This window comes from Cariama cristata, unplaced genomic scaffold (assembly GCF_000690535.1).
Source record: "Cariama cristata isolate BGI_N322 unplaced genomic scaffold, ASM69053v1 scaffold40519, whole genome shotgun sequence".
NCBI lineage: Eukaryota > Metazoa > Chordata > Aves > Cariamiformes > Cariamidae > Cariama > Cariama cristata.
In genome coordinates, this window is record NW_009637080.1 from 35,588 (window position 1) to 57,801 (window position 22,214).

General features: G+C 36.7%; 1 protein-coding gene across 1 annotated transcript in view; it reads right to left on the reverse strand.

Moving 5' to 3' along the window:
* Nucleotides 1–15,946, reverse strand: part of LOC104167787 (neurexin-1) — a gene marked incomplete at both ends in the record, with an annotated part of 50,781 nt that extends 34,835 nt beyond the window's left edge. Inside the window, 3 exons of the mRNA XM_009708147.1 lie at nt 5,208–5,591; nt 15,195–15,633; nt 15,929–15,946. Coding sequence (XP_009706449.1) covers nt 5,208–5,591; nt 15,195–15,633; nt 15,929–15,946 — 841 coding nt within the window. The remainder of the gene's footprint in view (nt 1–5,207; nt 5,592–15,194; nt 15,634–15,928) is intronic.
* Between the last annotated feature and the right edge of the window lie 6,268 nt (nt 15,947–22,214).

Here is a 22,214-nt window from a genome sequence, read left to right on the forward strand (position 1 = left end):
CAGGAATGATTTGATCAAAGAGCCGTAACTGAAGATCGGAGACACTACATATTCCTAAAATAAAGAAATACAACTATGTTCAGCTTCGTCACTTGAAATGAGTCTGCTGGTACAAGCCTTGTCAGGAAAACCTTTTGTTGTTAAGCCATTATTAAACGATTGCTACATTAAGGCAGCTGAATGACATTTTGTCTGTATTGTGTTCCTCTCTACAGATGGCAAGGTGGGTTTTGCCATGCAAATCATCTATTCAACTCGGCAACTCTTCCATTTGGCTCTGCATTGCTCTCGGCTCTGCAAATTTCCATGTTGTGTCGGTCTTGGCTGGACAGAAGGCGTCTAGTAGTACATGTATGAGACCTCTGACAGCACAAGGGGTTCCCTCTTCCCTCACTGGTGTCTTTCTTGCAATTCTTTGTTTGCAATGCCTTATTACCCTATCGTTATGCTTGACGGCATACATTAACAGAGAACTTTGATTTTCAGACAGTAGGAAAAAAAGTTTTCAAGATGATGTACAAAGGGCTTGCTTTGTTTTGACTTTCTTAGAACTAGAGATTGTCTCAGTTGCTTAATGGAATTGTTTCCATCCTGCAGTTACTTCAGTTGTCCAGAATGGATTGTTAATTTGCAAGGCCTGGTCAGTGAGATGGTGATCTCAATGAGGAGAGGAGGGGGGGGGGGGTTTCACCCATTATGCAAACCTCAAAGGAACGTTTTGGCTAAAAGTATGTATTAGTTTTTGCCCCTAAAATCACTTTTTTTTTTCCTGCTTTGGACCAACTAATTCCAAAGGGGTATGTGTCTTATCTTTCCAGATCTACACTGCCAACTGCTCTCACATAAGTGTTGGCAGAATGTCTTTTGTCTTTTTTTCTCTTGCTCAGCTTCCTCTTAATTATTAGATTAAATGCTAATAGACTATAAGTTTAGCTCAGAACGTGCTATTCATCAAAAGAATCGGTCTCCATAGCTGGGAATAATATTTTTACTACCACTTCAGTGTTGGAAGCACAGCATTAAAACCAAAAATAGCAGAAAACCCTTATAAAACATTACCAACAATTTTTTTTTGTGCTAGCAAATAACTGCATGCAGTAGAGTTATTAACAAGAAATAAGCAGTAAGATATAATTGAGATTGATAAAAATTATTTTATACATGCTTTCTTCGATATTTTATAACTGTGACAATTAAAAACCCTTCCTGCTTCTGTGCCAAAAACCAAACAAACAAAACATCAGAACAGATAAAAAAAACAACCAAACAAAAAAAACCACACTGAAGGGTTCAGTTCCTCTTCTCCATTTTTTTCTTCAATTTGTTTCCAATTAAAATCTCCAGGACTGGATATTCTTCCTTCATGTATGTATACACTACCTCAATCAGCTCTGTGCCTACCACCAGGGATGCACTGACTAGTACCGATACGAGATGAGGTTCAGGACCTTAATTTTCACTTGGGCTGGGATTACCTAAATTGCTGAAGAGCCTGAGGCACCTGCTTTTCTGGAAACTTTCCTAAATGTGTTTTTACCCTCTGAAATGCTCAGCCAGATCTTTATGGGAGAAACAGAATTTTCCCAATAGATGCTACTCTTCGATTCACAGCTTATTTAAATTAAAGTGGAAGAAGTATGGACTAGGCACTTGAATTTCAGTGTTCTTCCTCTTAAGTTTTACAGTCAAGCTTGTGTTGTTTTTAACAAGATGATGCTTGGTAAGTACGGATGCTTACTGCATGTATTTTAATAAATAAAACAGGATCTTGTTTCCTCTGGACCCCTTGTGGTGCCTCTATAGTCCCAAAGACAGAATTATTTATTTTTATTTCCTCTTTTTTCAGTTTCAAAGTGTCTGCAATATCAAGAAGACTGTGTTGTAGCCCACAGAGCCATTTTTAAAGCATGAAATCACCCTCTGTGTCTGCTGTCTCTGAAATCACACACAAATTTTGCCCAGAAAGTGACAGACGATACAGTCCAGAGCCATGCCAGGAAGCATGCAAACAATCTGGATCATCAGTAATCAAGTATTCAGGTTTGCTTTCTGACCCTGTTTTATTTACCAGCGTAAGCAGAGCAATAATATCCTGCCCTGAAAATACTCACCAATTTTGCTTCTATAAATTGTGTGAGTTATTCAAGTATTATCGATGGCTACAGATTCAAATTCCAACTTTTAGGCTTTGTGTTATCACTCAGCTAAGCACTGTTTGCGTGTTTTTTCCGGTAACTACTTCAGTCCATCTGGGCCCAAAGCTGCAGCCTTGCGGAATCATGAGGAACCTTTCCATCAGTCCGATGGAAACAGTTTCTGATGGGCAATAAATTACTAGATAACACATGAATGGAAGTCAAAACTTTTCCTCCGGATTTCTACACTGGTATTATTTCAGGACTGAGGTCCTAAGACACACTGTAAAGGTGCTAGAACTTTAACACATGGGACCAATTAGTTCATGTAAGTCAGAGATGGAATTACTATAATGTTTTGAACACACGATTCTTCATATCATCTATCATCTCTATTTTTCTTTTTCAAAATTTTAAAGCATCCAGAGATAATGCAAGTAATGAAAGTTGTATTTCTTTATTTAACCTATACGTGTGTATGCAGGTGTGAGGTATATGTGTGTACACAGGTGTGTGTGCATGCACAATGTGGACATCTACACACACGCCCTCTAATTTAAATGTATTTTATTCTCAGAAATGTCACTTTGATAAATCTTTCCTTGCATGCCTACTTTTTCTTAACGCTGTTTGATGAATTTACTCCTGTGCATTGTTCCTAGCCATCCAGTCAAAAGTATACACCTGCAAAAGGCTTTGCCGAGAGGCAGTCACATATTGTGATCCACAATCAAAGTAAGATAGGAAGCCAAATTATATTGCTGTGACATCTGTCTGTCCATCTGCTGTAGTTTCCATAATCTACTAAAGCCAATCTACAGATTATACTGACGTTTAACCTTACTGAAAATCAAGAATAAAACCAAGAATAACCTGCAACAGGATAAAAAGCACATGGATAATAGAAAATACTAATTTTAAGTATACTAAAATTAAAGTGGAACTGACTTGTGTTCCATGTTTTCTGTGCACTGATAAGCTGACCAAAATTATTTCAGTACTGTATTGTACATGATACATCCACATATGGATGTTAGTACACTTATATATTAGGGGAAATAGCATGAAAAATAAATGACGGTACTGAAAAGCAGCTACATGCTTTTCTTTACTGAAGATACCTTAATCACTCATTAAATATTCCAGTTTAATATCCAATATTTTATTCTAATGCTTTCTTTTCTTTTTGTAACTGTATTGTTTGTTGAAATGAACATGTTCCTATTTTATATACATTAATTTCAACAATTATAATTGTGTTGCTTACATCGTCAAAACCAAAAGTTTATCAGTAACTGCACATGGGTAATAGAACAACTTTGTGTGGTAGGATGCCAACGCATAGCTTTCAGAATCCCAAAAGCTATAATCTTATAGCCTGACCATTTGGGATATGAGTATTACTGGAAAGAGATCTCCTTTCAGTGTCGTTCCCTCTGGAGAGGGAAACCCAAGAGGAGGAAATGATCCCATATTGTCTGAACTGCCACACGTATTTCTGTTGGACAAGAACCAAATACCAGTGTAGAGAAGCCAGCACCACCACCACAGTACCTCCACTCCCACTAGGGAAACGCACCAGGAAAATCAAGCTCTATATTGGAAGTCAGTTGAAAACAAAGCACAGAAAATAAAAAAAAAGACAAAGCTTTCTATAGAAAATATTACCACCTGTCAGATATATTTATAAGAAACTGCTGTGATGAAGCCTGCTTTTAAGCTCTTTACAGATCTGCTTGTGTTTTTGTCTCTAACGCACATGTTTCCTAGCTCTCAAATTAAAAAAATGCAAATCCTATTTTTACTTCTGCCATATGCAATAGCAGAATTTTGCCACAGGGTGGAACACCAAACATGTTTAACTGAAGGCTTTGGTAATGCATCAGACAGCTCGGTTATGCCCTCTGCCAGCTTCACTCCACCACTAATAGAACGATCTGGAGACCTCAGAATAACTGGCCATGAGCCAAAGGCATATATGTTCAAAAGATAAGACAGAAAAAACAGAAGAACCTGGGAATCTACTTGTGAATGCTAATAATATGATGGTATTAATTCTACATAAATGCATGTGTCTATTTATATACAACTTAAAATATTCATGGAGTTTTTATTTTTAAAGAATACATTTTTTGTTTCATCTTACTAACTAGAAAAAATAATCAAACTAGATGGAAAGAATTTACATTCCCAGTCAATAAACTTTCAGTTTATATTTCAGCTTGAAGGGAAATTGTACTGTACCAATTTTGAAAAGAAAAAATACAACTTCTGACATTGAAACATTTCCTATTCCAATGAGAATAAAAATAAAAACCTAAAATATTAAATTAACCTTTTTTGTTGTTGTCCTGCTTACATGAAAATTTTTCATTCGTGTACTCCATAATTTTAAATTATAGGAAGAAAATTCTGTAAACTAATCTCAACATCTTTCTTGCCACTATCCATCCTTTCAATGAAATAAATGGGGTTTGTCAACTTTACACTTACCTTTCCTAGGTAAGAGGGATATTCAGTGGTTTAAGATAAGCAGAAACTGTTTCCTTGGCCACTAGGATCGTCAAAAAAAAAGTTAAGTAAGAAATAAAGATTCCTACACTGATTCTTTTACTTTGACTCATGGCTGAATTCCTGGCCATGGATTTAAGTGATACAGTGGAATTCAAAAGTAAATTTAATTACACAGTGGTATTGACATAAATAGGCAGAGAACAAGACCTCTGTCTGGAATTGGAACATGACCGTTTAGTAATGCAGTAATAATTGAAATTACTTTCACAAAGCTTTTCAGAACTCAGCAATGTATGATGAGACACAAAAGGAGACATTTTCTAAGAGACACTTAGCAGTACTGACTCTGTCATAGTCAACTAATACTTCTTCATGGATCTTAGAAACTCCCCAAAGATCTTTCCTCTAGAGTCAATTCTTTCAGCCTAGAGCTCCATCTCACATCAACTGAAATCAAGGATGCCTTTTCTGCCTCAGGAGAGTTAATGATATTTTACCATTTTTAATCATTGCACAGGATTCTATAAAACAGAAATGCAGCCATCTCATGCAACCTACCTCTTTCACATGATCTGCCAAGGTACCCTGTACCAGAGCAATCGCAAACATATCTGTTCCACCCATCCCTGCATACCCCATTGTTTTTACAGGGGTTGCTAAGGCAAGGTTTTGCAGTTTCCCTTGAGCATGAGGGTTTTACTCCAGCTGTACTTTGAATTTCGGCCATCTGTCGAATATCTTTGCTTTGACCATCAATAAATAAATCTCTAATGCAGCCGACGTATCCATAATTGAGAAGTGCTGTCCACACCTCTGTTGGGAAGACGAGGCCTGCTTTATTTTCTGGTAAGCCTCCAAGATACAAGTCATCATCCAAGTCCAGGATTTCACTTTCCCCTGGTGCAGTATATGGTGTACGTAATGTATTCACAGATATGGTCCCTGAGAAAAGACAACAAAATGCATGATTTTCAAGACATTTAAAAGATCAAAATCTGCCGGAAGCTAACATGACATGTAGATTACTGAGTAAAACAGCAGTACCAAAAAGTATCTGTAAATGAAACACAGGTATTCTGTACAGCTATACAGTAACAGATACGCTTCTTTATTTTAATTACAACGTAGTAAAAATACTGTCGAGAAGTGAATAATGTAAAAACATTGATGCACAATACTGCATGGTCACAATATAAAAAAAGTCAAAATCACCTTACCAATCTTGGAGGGGTACGGGGAATGCATTTCAGAGTTATTTTCAGAAATATCCTGCTTGTGCAAAAAACCAAAAATTCTCTTCTCTACCTCATATGTGTTTCAAAGCATTAAGGTCGAGGTGGGATTGATAGGTTGCAACCTGGGAGGCAAATCCCTGTCTTTGGTTTGGATCCAAAGACACAGTATTTTAAAAGACTCTCACCACATTCAGTGGGCTTTGGACAAGACTTTTTTCTTTAAGTGCAGAAGGAAAATACTCTCATCAGCTGCCAGACAAGCAATCATTAAGAAGATAGTGATGTGCTCCTAGAGGGAAAAATCAATGCCTCTGACACTTACCTCGAAATGCATGCATGTTACAAAGAGAGGGAGAGGAGATGTATATAGAACCTCAGGAAATCAGAAGTATCTTTTCCATTTAAGTTTAAGAAGTAAACAAACAAAATCAACCCTAAAATAAAGTTCTGTTTCTACAAAGTGTCTGAACAAAGAAACTGTAGTCAACTATAAAGGTCCTCTTTGTTGGGCTTTTTAAAAGTAATGAGGTATCCAATTTTTCCAATTTGAATGGGCAGAAAACCAAATTTAGTACATGGAGTCACAGAACATACTTATGTTAACCAAATTTAATTTTATTTACTAAGTAAATAAAAATTGAAAAAACAATCTTCATGTAGGTCTTCACAGAAGTGCCTCTTTACCATTCTATATGGGTCCAAAAGTAAGCAAAATATAAATAAAATCATTGTACAGGACACCAGATTATTATAATGTACCAGCCACATTATGCATCACTTATCTGCTGGACACACTACTAAAAGTGTATTAATGGTGAAAAGACACTGAAGAATCACATTTACCACAATGTATTTAACGTACATATATACATAAAACTAACGTGATTCACTATTTCCACTGTCAGCACAACACAGATTCCAGAAGACAACACTGATTATCAAAAATACTTCCACTGCGGTGGGAGCGGTGCTTGAGAATAAGAAATTAGCACACATACTAAACTGAGGCAGGTCAGAAAAAGATTATTCTCTTACTTGGATACATCCTAAAATTTAGGCTTCTCTTAGCAATGGCGTCCTGTGGGAGCTACCTATTTTGTTCATTCTTTTGTTGGTTTGCTAGGTTAACTTCAACAACGTGGACAGAATGAATATCTAAACAGTTTGGATCTTTAATAAAAGCTCTTTGGGGTAGAGGTCTCAGTAGGTCCAACTCCCATGTGAGACTTGAGACATGGATTTTAGAAGGGCTGGATACTACTACAAACAGTCTCCCTGCTATCAGAAGAGATCTAAAAATATGAAACAAAGGTTTGCATAGCATTTGTGCAATTTTATGAGCATATTTAAAGAAAGTTTGAGGATGTGGTCAGTTTTCCCTTTTCTGTATTAATCAGAAATGTTTTCTGTGTCAGTTGAATAATCACATAGATGCAAAGTGAAACTCCAGTCTTAACTGTAGGAAATAGGCATGTTGAACCCACATCCTTTTTCTTCCAAACCTCCACATGTTTAAAACTGATAAGACTACTATATTTTGCCAACTCTAAATATTTATATTGCTGCTCAGATTCTTGAATCAAAAATTGGCACTCTTATGGAACACTTGCTATAGATTTGACCTTAGTCATACAAGCATAAACATTTTGAGGTTTGATTTTATTAATCAGCTGCCTCAGATAAGGACACCTGTGAATGACCTGTTCCACTAACACAGCTAACTTTTCTGAGAGCATCCTAGTTATCAAGAAGGATGGCTTACAGGCAATAGATCATTTCTCTTTGAAAAAAAAATTAAAGATGCCGTAAATATAAATCATACTTGTGCTCACAGTATTTCTTACTACTATTGTTGCTTGTGCCCATCTGTTGCTGTACAGGCTAATTTAGGACCAAATGCTTTACACCTATGTTCAGGTAGCACTCACACCCACATGGGTTAACACAGCTGCAGCTTCCAACCTCAAGCTCACGCATTTGCACAGTGTTGTTTTCTGACGGACAAAGACATTTGTATTTTCAAGCTATCCACGACACTTAGGGCTCCATTTCTACTAAAAAAAAAAAAATCAACTGAGTCTTGATGGCCTTCAATGCACAGGAAAAGACAGGTTAATCTCAGCCAGCATAGCTGCAACATTGACAAGGTGTTCCAAATGGAAGTTTGGCAAGTACAGAAGGCTGAGAAAGGTGAATGATAAAGGGAACTGTGGATCACCACTACACAGGTGATTGTGAATTATTGTTATGCAATAGATTGAAGCAGGAACATTTTATTCTATATGTCATAAAGGGTTACCCTGGAGAGAGCTTAAGTATTACTTTGAATAGACGTCAACAGCTTCTTAAAGAAATGAACCTTTCCCCCTCCTAAGAAATGACACCACATAAAATACTCCTTGGGAGAAGCCCTTTGAAATCTTAGTGCAATCATAGCATCTAATGACCATGGGCAAAAAAAAACATAACAGGCAACAACTCTTCTGTGCCTCCTTTTCCTATTTTGGAGGGTCATGGAACCCCTATTACCCAGCTGGACTATCTCCAATTTACTGCTGGACATACCCATGACACTTCAACTGACCCACATACTGCATGTATTACCCTTAATCAAACAACTGTAAGTTAGCTTTATTTAATCCCTTTTCTTGAGAGCTACACTAAGTCAGATAGCACCTGCAGAAGACTCAAAGCTTTAGTAACTCACTTTGGCTTAGCTGTTACGTAGGAGCTGGAACAAAATACCATACAGCATACTGTCTAGAACAAGGACTATGGCTGTAAACACAAACAGGCTTTAGTCTAGCTAGTAGCGGCAAATCCATGCCTGGGCACCAAGAGTTTCATGCTATCAGTTACCAAATTATCCTGGTTTCCGGTTGAACTTCTAACAGCATGTCCAGGCAGCCATACAACCACCTCTGCTGTTGGTATCCAAATTACCTTTCATGTATCTCTGATAGCTAATACAAGCTTTGCTCTTTAATTGCTTCATAAATGCGGGTGAAAAAATCCAAGAAAAATAAATGGGAATAAAAGACAACTTCCAAAAATACATTAAAATTTTGTTTTGGGTTTTTTCTAAATATCCTAAAATAAAACACAGAACTTGAGTTGATACAACATGGGCCCACAGAAAACGTGTCTATAAACACCTTTAGATTCACAGTGCATCCAGAGCTGTGACACAGAGGTAGAGTGTGCTGTTTCCTCTAGCGGGGGACGGGGGTGGTTTTTTTGGTTGGTTGGGTTTTGGTGGCTTTTTTGTGTGTGTGTCGGGGGGGTGTGGGGTGTGTTCAATTTTTTGTTTGGTCTTGGGTGGTTTTTTTTTGTTTGTGGGTTGTTTTTTTTTGTTGTTTGTGGGTTGTTTTTTGGTTGTGTGGTTTTTAAGCCTGTTGTCTTTCTTAAGGGAAAGATTTCAAGTTCTACTGTAATCACCTCAGTTGGACCTCATGACAATGGCAGATGCTACCACAGAATCTGGGGACAGTAATGCACACCCCCTTTGCTGGACTTCAATCCTAATTTCTCTGGGAATTATAGGCAGATTAAAAGGAATTGTTCTGTCAAATCACCAGTGTGCTCCAATCCATTTGGATGTTTCTACTTACGTATGTGAAGAGACATCGCTTTCCAGAGAAGCAGGAAGAAGGGAAGCTAATGGAGCATACAAATATCTTATGTGGCCAGCACAGGAAAAGGTTAATAATTTGCCCTGTAAAGATAATGTAACATCAACCTTTCTCGCACTAGAATTATGAAGTTGGGTAAGAGTGAAAAGAACGGGACACATCTCGTTTTACAAAACAACCTAGAGACAGCAGAACATGATGAGGAAGAAGCAGATTCAGAAAAGCATTGGCCTCTCAACAGAAAGACAAAATCATAACCTTAAACTGTAACATCTCTGTAGTAAGAATCATCCTTTCAGTTATAACTTTGCATATTACCTAGCATAACACCACCCATAATCAGATCAGTAGTTATACTCTTTCTTTGAAAAGAGCAACGCTGAGACAATAATGTCTGCCAGGAAATAAGCAGCTTCCTTGCAAAGTTTTTTAATACTCAAAGTAGGAAATGTTGTCTGCATATCTACCCAAAAAAAAAAAAAAAAAAAAAGAGAAAGAAATCAGAAAAATCTGACAGTATTTGGTTTGTCCAGCCTGAAAGAAGACAAAGGGCAAGACTGAAAGACAAGGTGGTGGAAGGTGATTTATTTAGTCTGGGAATTCATGATCTAGCTTCAGACTCTGAAAAACAGGTAGTATTTCTTATCTCCAGAAACTGGACATAAATTTAAGGGTCCTATAAAGACCTATGGGTGCTTTGATTCTACAGCATTTCACCTGAGAGCAAAATGAAATTTAAACATTCAGAAACATCTTTACGTATTGGAGGAACAGTTTCAGAAAAACTAACGAAATTATGATTTTTGGCAACAATCATTGACGTAAAGGGTAACTGATTAGTGGGCAGCTCTTCAAAGGAGGAGTCAGCAATATAAGTCAACAGTAACATACGTATGAGCAAAATGGGCAATATATTGGGAGGTACAGAGAAGTCTATTGTACCACTTTACTGAGCATTGATAAGGTTTACCTTGAATTCCAAGAAAGGTGCAGCTGATAAGACTGCAGAAAATGGCAATAAAAATGGTCAATAGCTACAGAGCATCATATAAGGATAGGAAGCAGTTGGGGTTTCTTAGTCTGTGAAGAAAGTTGGAGACTGACATAAGAGTATTCAAATCATAAAAAGTACAGAGCTATGACACAGGAAAAAAGCATGGTGTATTTTGTGCCTGCTGTGAACAAGGGAATTATGGGCAAAATGGCTTGGTTTACATACAGAAATATTCAGTTTATGAATGACTACATGGGGAGGTTGTCAGTGTCCACTGCTGGAGGGAACTCAACAAACATCTGTCAAGACTGACACAAGTACACTATCACAACTTTTATTGGAGGGGTAAAATGCAGGACCTCTCAAGAGCATGCCATGTCAATTTTTCTATGAGCTCATGAATAAATGAAAAACACTAACAGGATCATTGGAAGAATTTTCCTTAAAATGCAATATAAACCCATTATTTTAAATATGTTAACTATTGACATTTGTTGAAATAGGAACATGTAAATCTGGCAGTTCTTAACAGGTTGGAAGAACAGGGAAAAGTGTACATGCAAGTGTACATGTAAAAAAAGAACCTGCAACAACAATGCATGTAATGGATATTGACAAAGCACTGCTTACAGTGAGATAGTGACTATAATTACGCTCTAATTACATACTCTAGAGATAATTTATGGTATTTAAACCAAAACTCTAACTTTAGTTCAAAATTTCAGTGACTTCTTAGTCCGTAAATTCTACCTACCTATGAATACATTCTGACACATTCTGGTTTGCACTGCCACACACAATTGGAGGTTGACAAGAAGAGCAAGCTGCCTCTCTGATTTTACTGTGTAATGATGATTTCCAAAGGATGAATGGTGGTTTAGTCAAAACACACTTGCAAGGTTATCTTTGAATACCGTAAACAGTCTAAAAAATTCTTAAATAATATTCAAGTCTCATAAAACAGTTATTAAACCTAACTCTACTGTGTTACAAGAAAGACTGTGAGCAAAGACCTTTACAGCTGCTTTATAGTTTTTGTCTTTTTTTAAGTTTAGGTTTGTTTTTTTTGTTGTGTTTTTTTTTTTTCCCCCCCAATTCTTTTACTGCAGCGTTGGCAGTACTGTTAAGAGCAGAACAGACAGACATTTCCCTTAGGTATGAGTTAATGAGCCTCTCCAATCATATTCATTATCTCAGCAATTTACTTTTTCAAAAGTCTGTGTATAAGAAACTAAGACATATTTCTAAACCTTGTCTCAATTCTGATCAGTTAAATATGGAGATTGTAACTACAGCTGCTACAACTATTCTGATCTCTATGCTTACCTTACGCGGTCTATTTAGCTGCTTTTTGTGCATGTGAAACACCTTCGCTTATTAGGAAACAGTGAAAACATCTGAGCAAGGTATTCTAAATACACTTTATATCTTGCGTGGTAAAGCATAGTATAATAGCTGTGATGAGGACTGGAACCACAGCATACAGCCCACGGTCAAGACAGGGCACAGATGAAGCAGCTACGAAGCTACTGTCCTTTGCACAAATTCAGGATAAGCATGAATACTGGAAGGGAATTCAGTTCACATGACAGGACACAGCAGTTGGTACCAGGTTGTGTCCTCTGCTGCATACCTAGCAAAAAAGATGAACCGATGGAGAAGGTATGAAATCTTTCTTTACTTAACACTGGAAAACAGGGTCTTGGGAGTTTCTTCTCACTGAAGATCTGTTTTTTAAGGTAAGAAAAAAACTCAGAGTAGGTCTTACAGGCAGCAGGATGGGATTCTAGGGTGAAAAACTTCCATTAAAATGATAGGTCAAAAGTTCCTTCAGCAAAAGGAAACTAAAGGGCACCATCTCTTCCCTCTTCCTTGTATCTCCCAAAATCTGAAAGAATCAGCAGAATTACTAGTGAATAAGGCCTGGATAAGTACAATTTTAAAACGTGCTCTCATTTCTTACACCTCCTGCAGCGCAGTCCCAGACAGGCAATGGCAAAATCAGTAGTTTAGAGTGGATGCTCCCTGTGACTGAGAGTCCAGAAGAGAGCAAAGAATTAAAAATAAATCGAGTACTTGCTGATCCAGCTAATATGAAAGCCAAGGAAATTAGCAAATCTCCTTGAGAAATGTCACAGCTTTCTACTATCTGAGGGAACCACTCTGCATTGGATTTGAAGGCTAGGAGCAAAAGGTTGCAAGACACCAAACTTCACTAAAAAAAAAAGGACAGGTTATTTGGGCTACTTATTCATTAACAGGAGAACCTCTTCCTTTATACTTGATAGGTACGGAAGTATTTTGTCAGCAGCAACAAGAAAGTCTCAGAAAAGCCAAATTTTTCTTTACACAAGGTATATTCATTCATTTATACAAAAATTCTGAAGGTAAGCAAGTGAAAAGTGATCATATTAATATGATTTCCATATGTTTGGTTTCAGCTAGAGAAAAAAAATGAAAAAGCTTCCTGGAATAGTAAAGTGGATTTTATTATTCATGGAAAAAATTGTAATAGATCAACACACATAAGTCATGAAGAAATAATCTAAACGTGACACATCGGTACCTCCTGTTCCAATCAGGAGAAAATAGGAACATACAGTTCATTGTCTATTTTAATTGTTAGGTAGTCATTTTACTTGGTTAAATCTGACGATCTAAGATACTACTCAGCCAATATTCTCATTAAAAAAAATAACAGCATTGCCACTGTCATTGGTACTTTTCCTAGTGTAAAGTATTATTGTATGTATTAAAATCACAAAGTTTTTTATGTCTGGTTCAGATTTCAGCTAAAATCCAGTTTGTCCATCCATATGCCTATATTTTTAACTGTTCCTGGTAATAGTTCAGTGTTTTAGGGTGAATAGGTACTATGGTCAGTTTTCATAGAGTGACAGGGTAAATAAGATTCACCCGTCTTTATCATAGACGATTCATCAGTTGGTTTAATTTTACTTTTACATATATATTTGACCATTTATAATTCCACTTTAAAATAATATGTAGTCCTGATCACCAGGTTTGTATTGCTTCCTAAAATTAGTCTACATTCTTGCTAATGTCCATTGACAGTTTTAAAGAATTAAACAAAGTATGCCCTAAACTCTCTTAATGGCACTTGTGAGCTACAGTTATTGTGAAGCAATGAAAGTGCAGAACATATCTTCAAATGTAAACAATTGCTATGCATTTATTTCTTTTCTTTATAGTTGTATTGACTTTGGATGTAAGAATAAACTTTGCTTTCAGTGGAGTCCCACAGGCATGATTATTACAGGATTTACTGCCTCAGATGAATCACTGAAACAGCACTTAAGAAAGAAGCCTGAAATGAAGATTGCAGTATAAATAATATAACCACTGGTTATTCAATCACAGTTGAGGATTTTGAGAAGTTGTGTGTTTTGTTGTTTGGAGTTTTTTTGTTTTATTTTGTTTGTTGTGGTTTTGTTTGGGTTTTTTTTTTTTGTTTTTAACCTCAAGAAATGTAAATAAGCAACTGACATATTATAATCAGAAAATCAAACTCTACAATTAGCATCTGAAGCCACATAGCCCAGGAATCAAATAACTATTTTTTATAAGCCTAGGGTGGACTGATCAATTGAATTTGGTGTGACTTTAAGCATGGATTTGACCGAAATCTTCAATTTAAACCTGCATCTAAGATTTGCTTGATCTGAAATCTGATTTGTGGAAATCTTCAGTAAGAAAGTCATAAAACAGTAACTTTTTTGGTGTGAAGTTTCAGAAAGAAACTGTAAATGCAAGTTAAGCGAAAGGAGTCACCAGAACCAAGGAAGTGGGGAAAACCCACAAAATCCAAAAGAAGAGTTTACATTTTTCAACACTCAATTTCAGAGTGTACATAAACTTCTGATCGGATATGGATAACAAATCGGAAAATTCTTTGATAGACTGAACTAAACTCCCCCATCCCACCGCCAAATCCTGGCATGAACTACAGGAAAGATATCATGGAGTTAATTTGTCCTTCAATTAATGGATGATGATTTGCTGAAGTCAAGATATATACTCAAGATCAGATACAGCTGAAACACAAGGACAGTTTCAGTAGTTAGATGCTTTTTATGCTATGACAGATTTCAGCAGCATTAGGAAGAGTTTATGAATTCTTCATTTTTACCATTTTCAGTGAGATCATTTGTTGAGTAAACTACTACAGAATACAAATCATACTGACAGAATATGGCAAGTCACTTATTTCCATTTCTGCTGATATGTGTTGTTAGACATTCATTAGCATATCATTTAATTATGTTGAGATCTGCCAACATAATTAGAAGTTCTGTGTTGTTTCTGTGGGTCAACTATTCCCTATGTTTGAGATTACTTTCAGTAATTCTTTTTTGCTTTATTTTTATTCTTGAAATTTGCCACTTCAGCTATTTGGTGTAAGCAAGCACAAAGGGAGATTACTGTTTGTTTTTGAAGCACACAGCACACTTACTTGCAAGATTAAGTACCTGATTACCCAGTAAGTGTTAACATCAGATATTTCACTCTGCAAATCATTGTATTCTGGTACCTGACAGTAATGGCTTCTTATACTTCCCTTATTTTTCAGATGATGCACAACTGGTGGCAACATAGTATATACCCAGTATTCTCTCAGATACAACATGAAAAACCATGCTGAATATTAAAAAAAGAAGATTACCTGATCGTCCATCGCGTTGAAAATCCACGTGGTACCATTCACCATCATTCACCTTCTTCTGCAAGGCTTTTATTTTTATAGTACCTGATCCCATGTCTAACAGCAGGTAGAGGTGGCCATCAAGCATCTCGATGGCAAAAAAGTCAACCTTCACCATCTGTGGGTGTTTGGCATCTTTCTGGTGCCTTGGTTTTCCATGACTGAAAAGAATCAGGCCATTTGGCTCAGTTGTACGAAAGTCAAATGATATTGAGCCTGTTTTCTTGGCATTCCACTTTGGCAAAGAGATGAAAGACTCTGGTGTTTCAAATGTGATTGGATCTAAGGTTGCAACATTCTCACATTTAAATGCTACAACCCCATGAATCTTCATTTTAGGATCTCCTTGCTTGGCAAGTCGAGATAACTCCAACCTTACATCGTTATTTTTATATACAACCTGCAAGCAAAGCAGAGAAGTCACTAAGAGGAACTTGACCACTTCAACCAAAAAGATATAATCCTGAATAGGTATATTATTTGAAGGATAATAATTATGGTATACGAATATGATAATTTACATACACACAAAATAATAACTATTTTCATTGACTAATGATTTAATAATAGTTTTCATTAAACCAAAGTTGCTGTAAAAATATCCTTAGAGTTAATTCAAACAATCTGAAAGAATCTGCACATAATTTATACTATCAGTCACAAATTAGCTTGCATGGCCTTGATTGCTTAAAAGCCTTCTTTACACAGCCATTCTGCTATGTCAGAGAAGCATTAAATTTCTTCTGCCTCTAAACCCTTTGTCACTGTCTTAACTCTTCTGTTCATGTAATGTTCATGAAAATGTACCAAGGTCAGATACTTTATAATTCAACATCTTTTCAGTTTGTCCTTGGGGCTGAGGAATAGTAGCATCCATGGTATTCATGAAGCTATAAAATAGGGAAACTAGTATCATACAGATCAATACAGATAAAAAACAGGACAATCTTTGAGCCAGTTCAATTGGACAAAAAAATAAAACCACTTACGTATTTTCCCTGACTGAAGACTTTTCTGATAAAAATGAAAGACAATATTAGTTTTAAATCCAATTGACCTCCACAGCAAATATTCTTCCTTCAAATCACATATTTACTCTTCCCAGAGAAGCCTGTCATGATATAACCATTTCCCAGGGTTCTAGTCTTTAGTATATTCTGAAATTGCTGCTATTTCTGTTGTCCAGGATACAAGGATTGCTTAAATGAAGGTCCCCAATAAGAAAGGTTTGCACAAGTATTTTGTCAACATTCTTAATTATTCAATAAATTATATACTCAAGCTAGAATACCACTGTAGGGCTGAATATGAATGCATGGTGACAGAAGCTAAAACCTCTTTGTCCCTTCCTAAGGTTAAGCCCACATTAGAAAGCAATTTGGAGCAAAAGCAACAGCTCAGCAAATCACAGCACTTTGTGCTGAGCCTTCATCTACAGATTCCATACCCCTCAGGACTAGGTCACATCTGGCCCCTGATCCAGTGTTCCAACTATACAACATAGTCTGAAGCTGGTCAGGAGACCAATCACTGGTTTAGTCTTTACATCCCTATTAGAGGTTAGAAAGTGCCTACTGAGTACTTTGGGTAGAGCTTCTGGATTAATTTCCTCTGAACTCTAGTTTGAACACAAATGAAACCCACTCTGCAAAGAGAAGTGACACACAGTAAGTGGAAGAGATGGGGGATACACTGTAGAACGGCGCTACTGTTAGGAATCAATACACTAGCATACACACAATCTAAGATGGCATACCCCACAAGTGATAGCTGCTATTGAAAAATGGTGTTTAAACAGAACACTAAAGAGATGACTGAGAGATCGACAATTTTTTACTGTAAGAATTGTGTTCCTTCAAATTATATCATTATCCACCCAGCAAATTTCATCATAACCCATGGCAGAATTATTCTACTACATTAAAAATGTGTCCTAAAGGCTAGTAAATAAGTCTATTTCCTCATTTTGTTTCAAAGTTCAGTCCAAATACTGCTGTTCCCACTGGAGCCGTGTCTCCAAAGCCAACAAATAAACCTCATTGTGGATTCTTGACAGCAGAAATGATACTCTGCCATGGAGACGCAGTTAACGTGTGTTGCCCTCTTTAAATTAAGATGTCAAAAGTAACTAGAATTGGACTAACTTGTAATCTTAGAGAATAAGGATCCATATTTGCATTTATCAAATACTTCTGTAACACCTCGAAGATTGCAGATTACGCAAAGGAATTTAGAAGAGTACTGGAGAATAAGCCCATGCAAGTGATCTCCCACTGGGGTGACTTTCTGTCTTCAGAGTGAAGCAAGCCAAAAGGCAGAAGCAAGCAGCAAGAAGCCAGTAGCCTGGTGAGCAATATTACTTCGAGATATCTGGTCTTATGAAACATTGGCCACTTTCTATGGCAAGAAGGATTTTGGATAGCTTCCACCTCGTTTGACGGAGATACAGGGGGCAACCTTTCTAGAATAGACTGAAAAGCAGAGGCTAGAGGATATGATTAAAAAAGAGGAACAAATGGGCTCTCATTATTATTAAATCATGCTGTTGCCAATGAAAGTAATTAAGGCAACAAAGAACATGAGATTGTTCTTTGCCTACTGAACAAAGGTAGGTACTAGGACAATACAAATAAATGTACAAAGAGAATTTCTTGTTTATGGACAAATCCAAATTGTCTGATATTAATGAAAGCTGGTTGACTAATAAAATCAGTAGTTAATAGCCATGTCAGAAAAACTGAGCAGACAAAAGGAGAGCTAAGCTTTCCTTGATGTTTAAAACAGCTCTAAGCTTTGAAGTCATTTGCCAACTCAGAAAACAATAATTTTTAATATAAATGTTTCAAGGGCCTGATGGACAAAGTGCAAACAGGAATACTGGCAACAGTTTCCTCAATAACCCATCCCCAGCTCTTTCAGTAGCTTAATATACAACATACGAGGAAAAAATTGCTGGAGTACTTTAGTAAGAGTGGCAAATATTGGGAATTTATGCCACCGATGTTAAAACATTCTTAGAATCCCTAAATATTGCATGTAACAATTTCTTACTCCCATATTCCGCAATTAAAACTTTGCAGTTATTGAGATGTGAATGCTTGCATCCTATTACATTCATTGTGTGGAATCAGAATAAAGTCTACATCTATGTTTTAAAGTGTTTATGTTCTAAGTTTTAGGATGTTTATATTCTTTTAATCTTATGAAACTGAAAATTTGGAACTCAATTACCATGGATAATTAGTATTAAAACAGGAATATATGAACCATAACTGAAAATCATAATGGAAAAGAACTGTTAACTATTAACTGAACACAGTTGGCATTTGGAAGTTTCCTGGTGTTGTGCTGAGATTCTTACCCCTCTCCCCGTCTCCCTGTCCATGAAAGATGAACTCAGTCATCAGTGAAGCACAGCAAAAAGGAGAGTAGCAGTATGTTCACAAAAAGTAGCGGTCATTAAATTTCAAGAAAAGACCTGAACAATAAGGGATAATTCTGAGACTAATATCTGCTTTATAACTCATGGAGGTACATACTTCAGAATCAATAGCCTCTAGGGTACAAATAATTTACTTGTTTATTATTTTCCAAAGATTCTGCCTTTTAATTTTTTTTTTCCCTTCTGGGTACATAAGGACAAACATGCTTTTAATAGGGCTTGTATTTATCCACTGCTATTTCCATCTAGGACACCCAACATATTGCTCTTTAATGTTAACTCAATACATTCTCCCTCCCATAGAGACATGGATCCACAATTAGTCAAGTGAACGTAATTTGCAATGGAGAAATGTTTGTGTCACATTCACCTTTACTCCTTCACAACGTACCAGTCAGTATCCTTGCACCGCTGTGTGCTTTCCTAGCATCTACTGGGCTGGCCCTGGTAATAACTTGCTTGCCCTCGCACTCATTCTCTTACCTGAGCAGCAACGACATAATCTTCCTGCACATGAAACTATCAGCCCTCAGGGAATTGTATCGTGCTATTAAGAGCACCTTGAATTTGTCTTCTATTCACTGTATTCTTTCCTCTTAATGTTAAGTAAGATTCAAGATCTCAGTCTTTAAAATATATAATTACACCTCATTGTTGGAAATTGCAAAAGGTCACCTAAACTCCCAAGACAAAAGGAGAAGTTAGCAATTCCCTGTATAATTTGCAACCAAGCTACCCAAAGCAAGAAATAAATTTGTTTTGCAGGTGAGAAAGGGCAAAACTACATATCATTTTACAATGAAGATATGAGTTCTCTTTGCTACTATCTAGGCCAACCACGTGCTGGGTTACATATAGTATCACAGTGCTGAGTTTTAACAAATAAGTCCAGCTATGATACAGCAGATATTAATTTAACCTTAGCACTGTCTTTAACATGGTCTGTGGTCATCTTGGAGCACAAGCAAAATTATATACATGATATACCTTTGGGAAGCATGAATTATTTTATTGGAAGCCAGGGCCCTAGTATGCAACAAACTCTAGAAATGTATTAATAATTCACTGCAGATCTTGCCAGTCATCATGGCAGGCACCTTCAACAACAACAAAAAAATGTAGCAGAGTCACCAATGAAAATATACTAATAAACTGGCAATGTATAAATGTATGAATGACTTTGAGAAAAGGTGAAGGAGAAGACAAGGAATTTACTGTTGATATTAAGGGAGGTATCCTAAATATACAACAGTTCAAATATCAAAAAACCCCCTAGATACAATAAAAACATTAATATCAACAAAACCTTACCAGTTCTTTCTACTGACCCTATCCCGTGAAATTTAAAACCATGAAAGAATCCAGGTTTCAACACCATTTTCAATTCAAAGTGCAGCCCTTTCCACATTAAAGATTTATTTTTGTATTTTGTACATCAAATACTATGAGTGAAGAAGTGGCATTACTCAAATATTTCAGAACACTGACCAACTCTGCTAGCAATAGCCTTTCAATCACTGTGATTAAAAGCCTTTAAATTACTATGAAGCATTTCTTTCAAATTACTTTATATTATTAAAGCCAAATATGATCCTTAAGGAGCTAATTACACCACCTAATTTGCTGCATCTAGGTTTCCTTCAAAATCAAAGAGAAATCAGGAGTTCAGAGCATCTACATATTGATCTTGCTCTGAAGAGCTTGTCTGTTTACTTAGTGGGAAAGTGAGAAAATACACTTTTCTAAATGCAATTTGAATGAATAGATGTATCCAGTCTCTAAACCTGTTTAAAAAAAAATCATATAAATCCTTATGTTACCATAAAGCAGTATTTTGATATTTTCATGAAACCTGGATAACCTAGTGCAAACAATGGCAGTTAATTTTCTAAAATGGAGACTAGTATCATCCAAAATGGCTCAGGTAGGTGCTGCTAACCTACAACTTTATGCTGCATGGTGAAGTCAGCAGGAGATAACTTACTGATGTCAGGAACTGTAGCAACAGGACTTACAGTAAGTGAAGCCTGAGGCAATTTTATCAGCCTGCTTTAACAGCCACTAGAATTTCCTCGCTCATTTAGAACTACCTGGTGCATACAGCATCACATTCCCCACAAATCCAAATGTAAAACTGACCATTGAGAGTTATCATGGGGTTTTTTAAGTATTTGCTGAATGGTTTTGAACTGGATTCATGAACGTCAGCTTCTCACAGGAGACTTGTCATTTTGCTAATATGCCTCAATTCATTTCCAAGCTCCAAAATTAATATATGAAGGAACAGAACAAACTACAGTATTTATGCAAAACTGAAGGAGCCCCAGTTCAAATGTTTGCAATGGGGTGTATTTCTGCACACAATGTGAATGACAACAGCAATCGAAGTCTCTACAATTACTCAACTTTATCAACCAGCTTTGTTTTCTGAACACAGAGAAGAGATTAGCAGATATGAGAGCTCCAAGGAAATAATTTATTCATCCTCAAATGAAATGATTTTAATTTTCCCGAGGTGGATATGTGTGTGTGTGGGGGGGGTGGTAGCATGGTGCATTTAGAAAGGGGGTCATTTTAAGCACCAAAACAAAAACAAGTGTCTAGAGAGTCCTATGGAGTGGGAGATAAGCCTCAGGACAACAGGACAGGGTTCCATGCTATAGATTCATAAACACTTGGAGAAAATTATAGCACATACATTTTGCTGCATTATTTTAGATCAATTAATATGGTCTGCAAAACTGCTCTGCAAGTTTCAGCTCAAAAAAAGCTCAACTTAGAGCTAGGGGGAAAAAAAAAAATCTAATCAACTACAGTGCCATAAATTCCATGGAATAAGTATCTGGGAGTTTCACATTCTCCTGCCTCCTTCCTGTCCACTCTGAGCATCCAAAACTGTGGAGTGGAAACAAAGCACACTCAACTCTCCATGCACTCTACTAAAATTGGACTTGGCTCTTCCATAGTGAGAGAAGAGGAAAGAAACCCACATGAAAGGCTATCGATTGTCCAAGTCCAAAGGAGCACTGAACCCTGCTTAAGTTATCCACTAAGAGAACAAAGAATATTTAATGACTGGAAACATAAAATGGCTATATTAGTCCTGCCCCCTCTCAGGGCAGCAGCTTGTGAAAAACAGGCAATAGTCTTTTTCAATGCTAATATACTGTTTATATAGCATGATCATATGCTTTATTCTACTGTTTATAGCTTTAGATATAACAAGTATAGTTTAAAAATCAGATGTACTCTCCACAGAGTACTTTGTCCTACAGGGCAGGAAAAAAAAGAATAGTCAGAATAATTCTTGCCATTAGAAGCCAGGACCAGTAACCCAGGAACTTGGGTTTAACCTGCAATCGAAAGTCCCACAGAGAATTTAACTTCTGCTCGCTTCTCTGTAAAATGGATACACCATTTCCTCATAGAGTAGAAACTTTCACGAAAACTGAAGTCTGTATTATCCGCTTCGGGTCTAGTGGAGCTTCATCCAGAGTCAGTCATATTTACACATACATTTCCTATAGGGTGTCATTCTC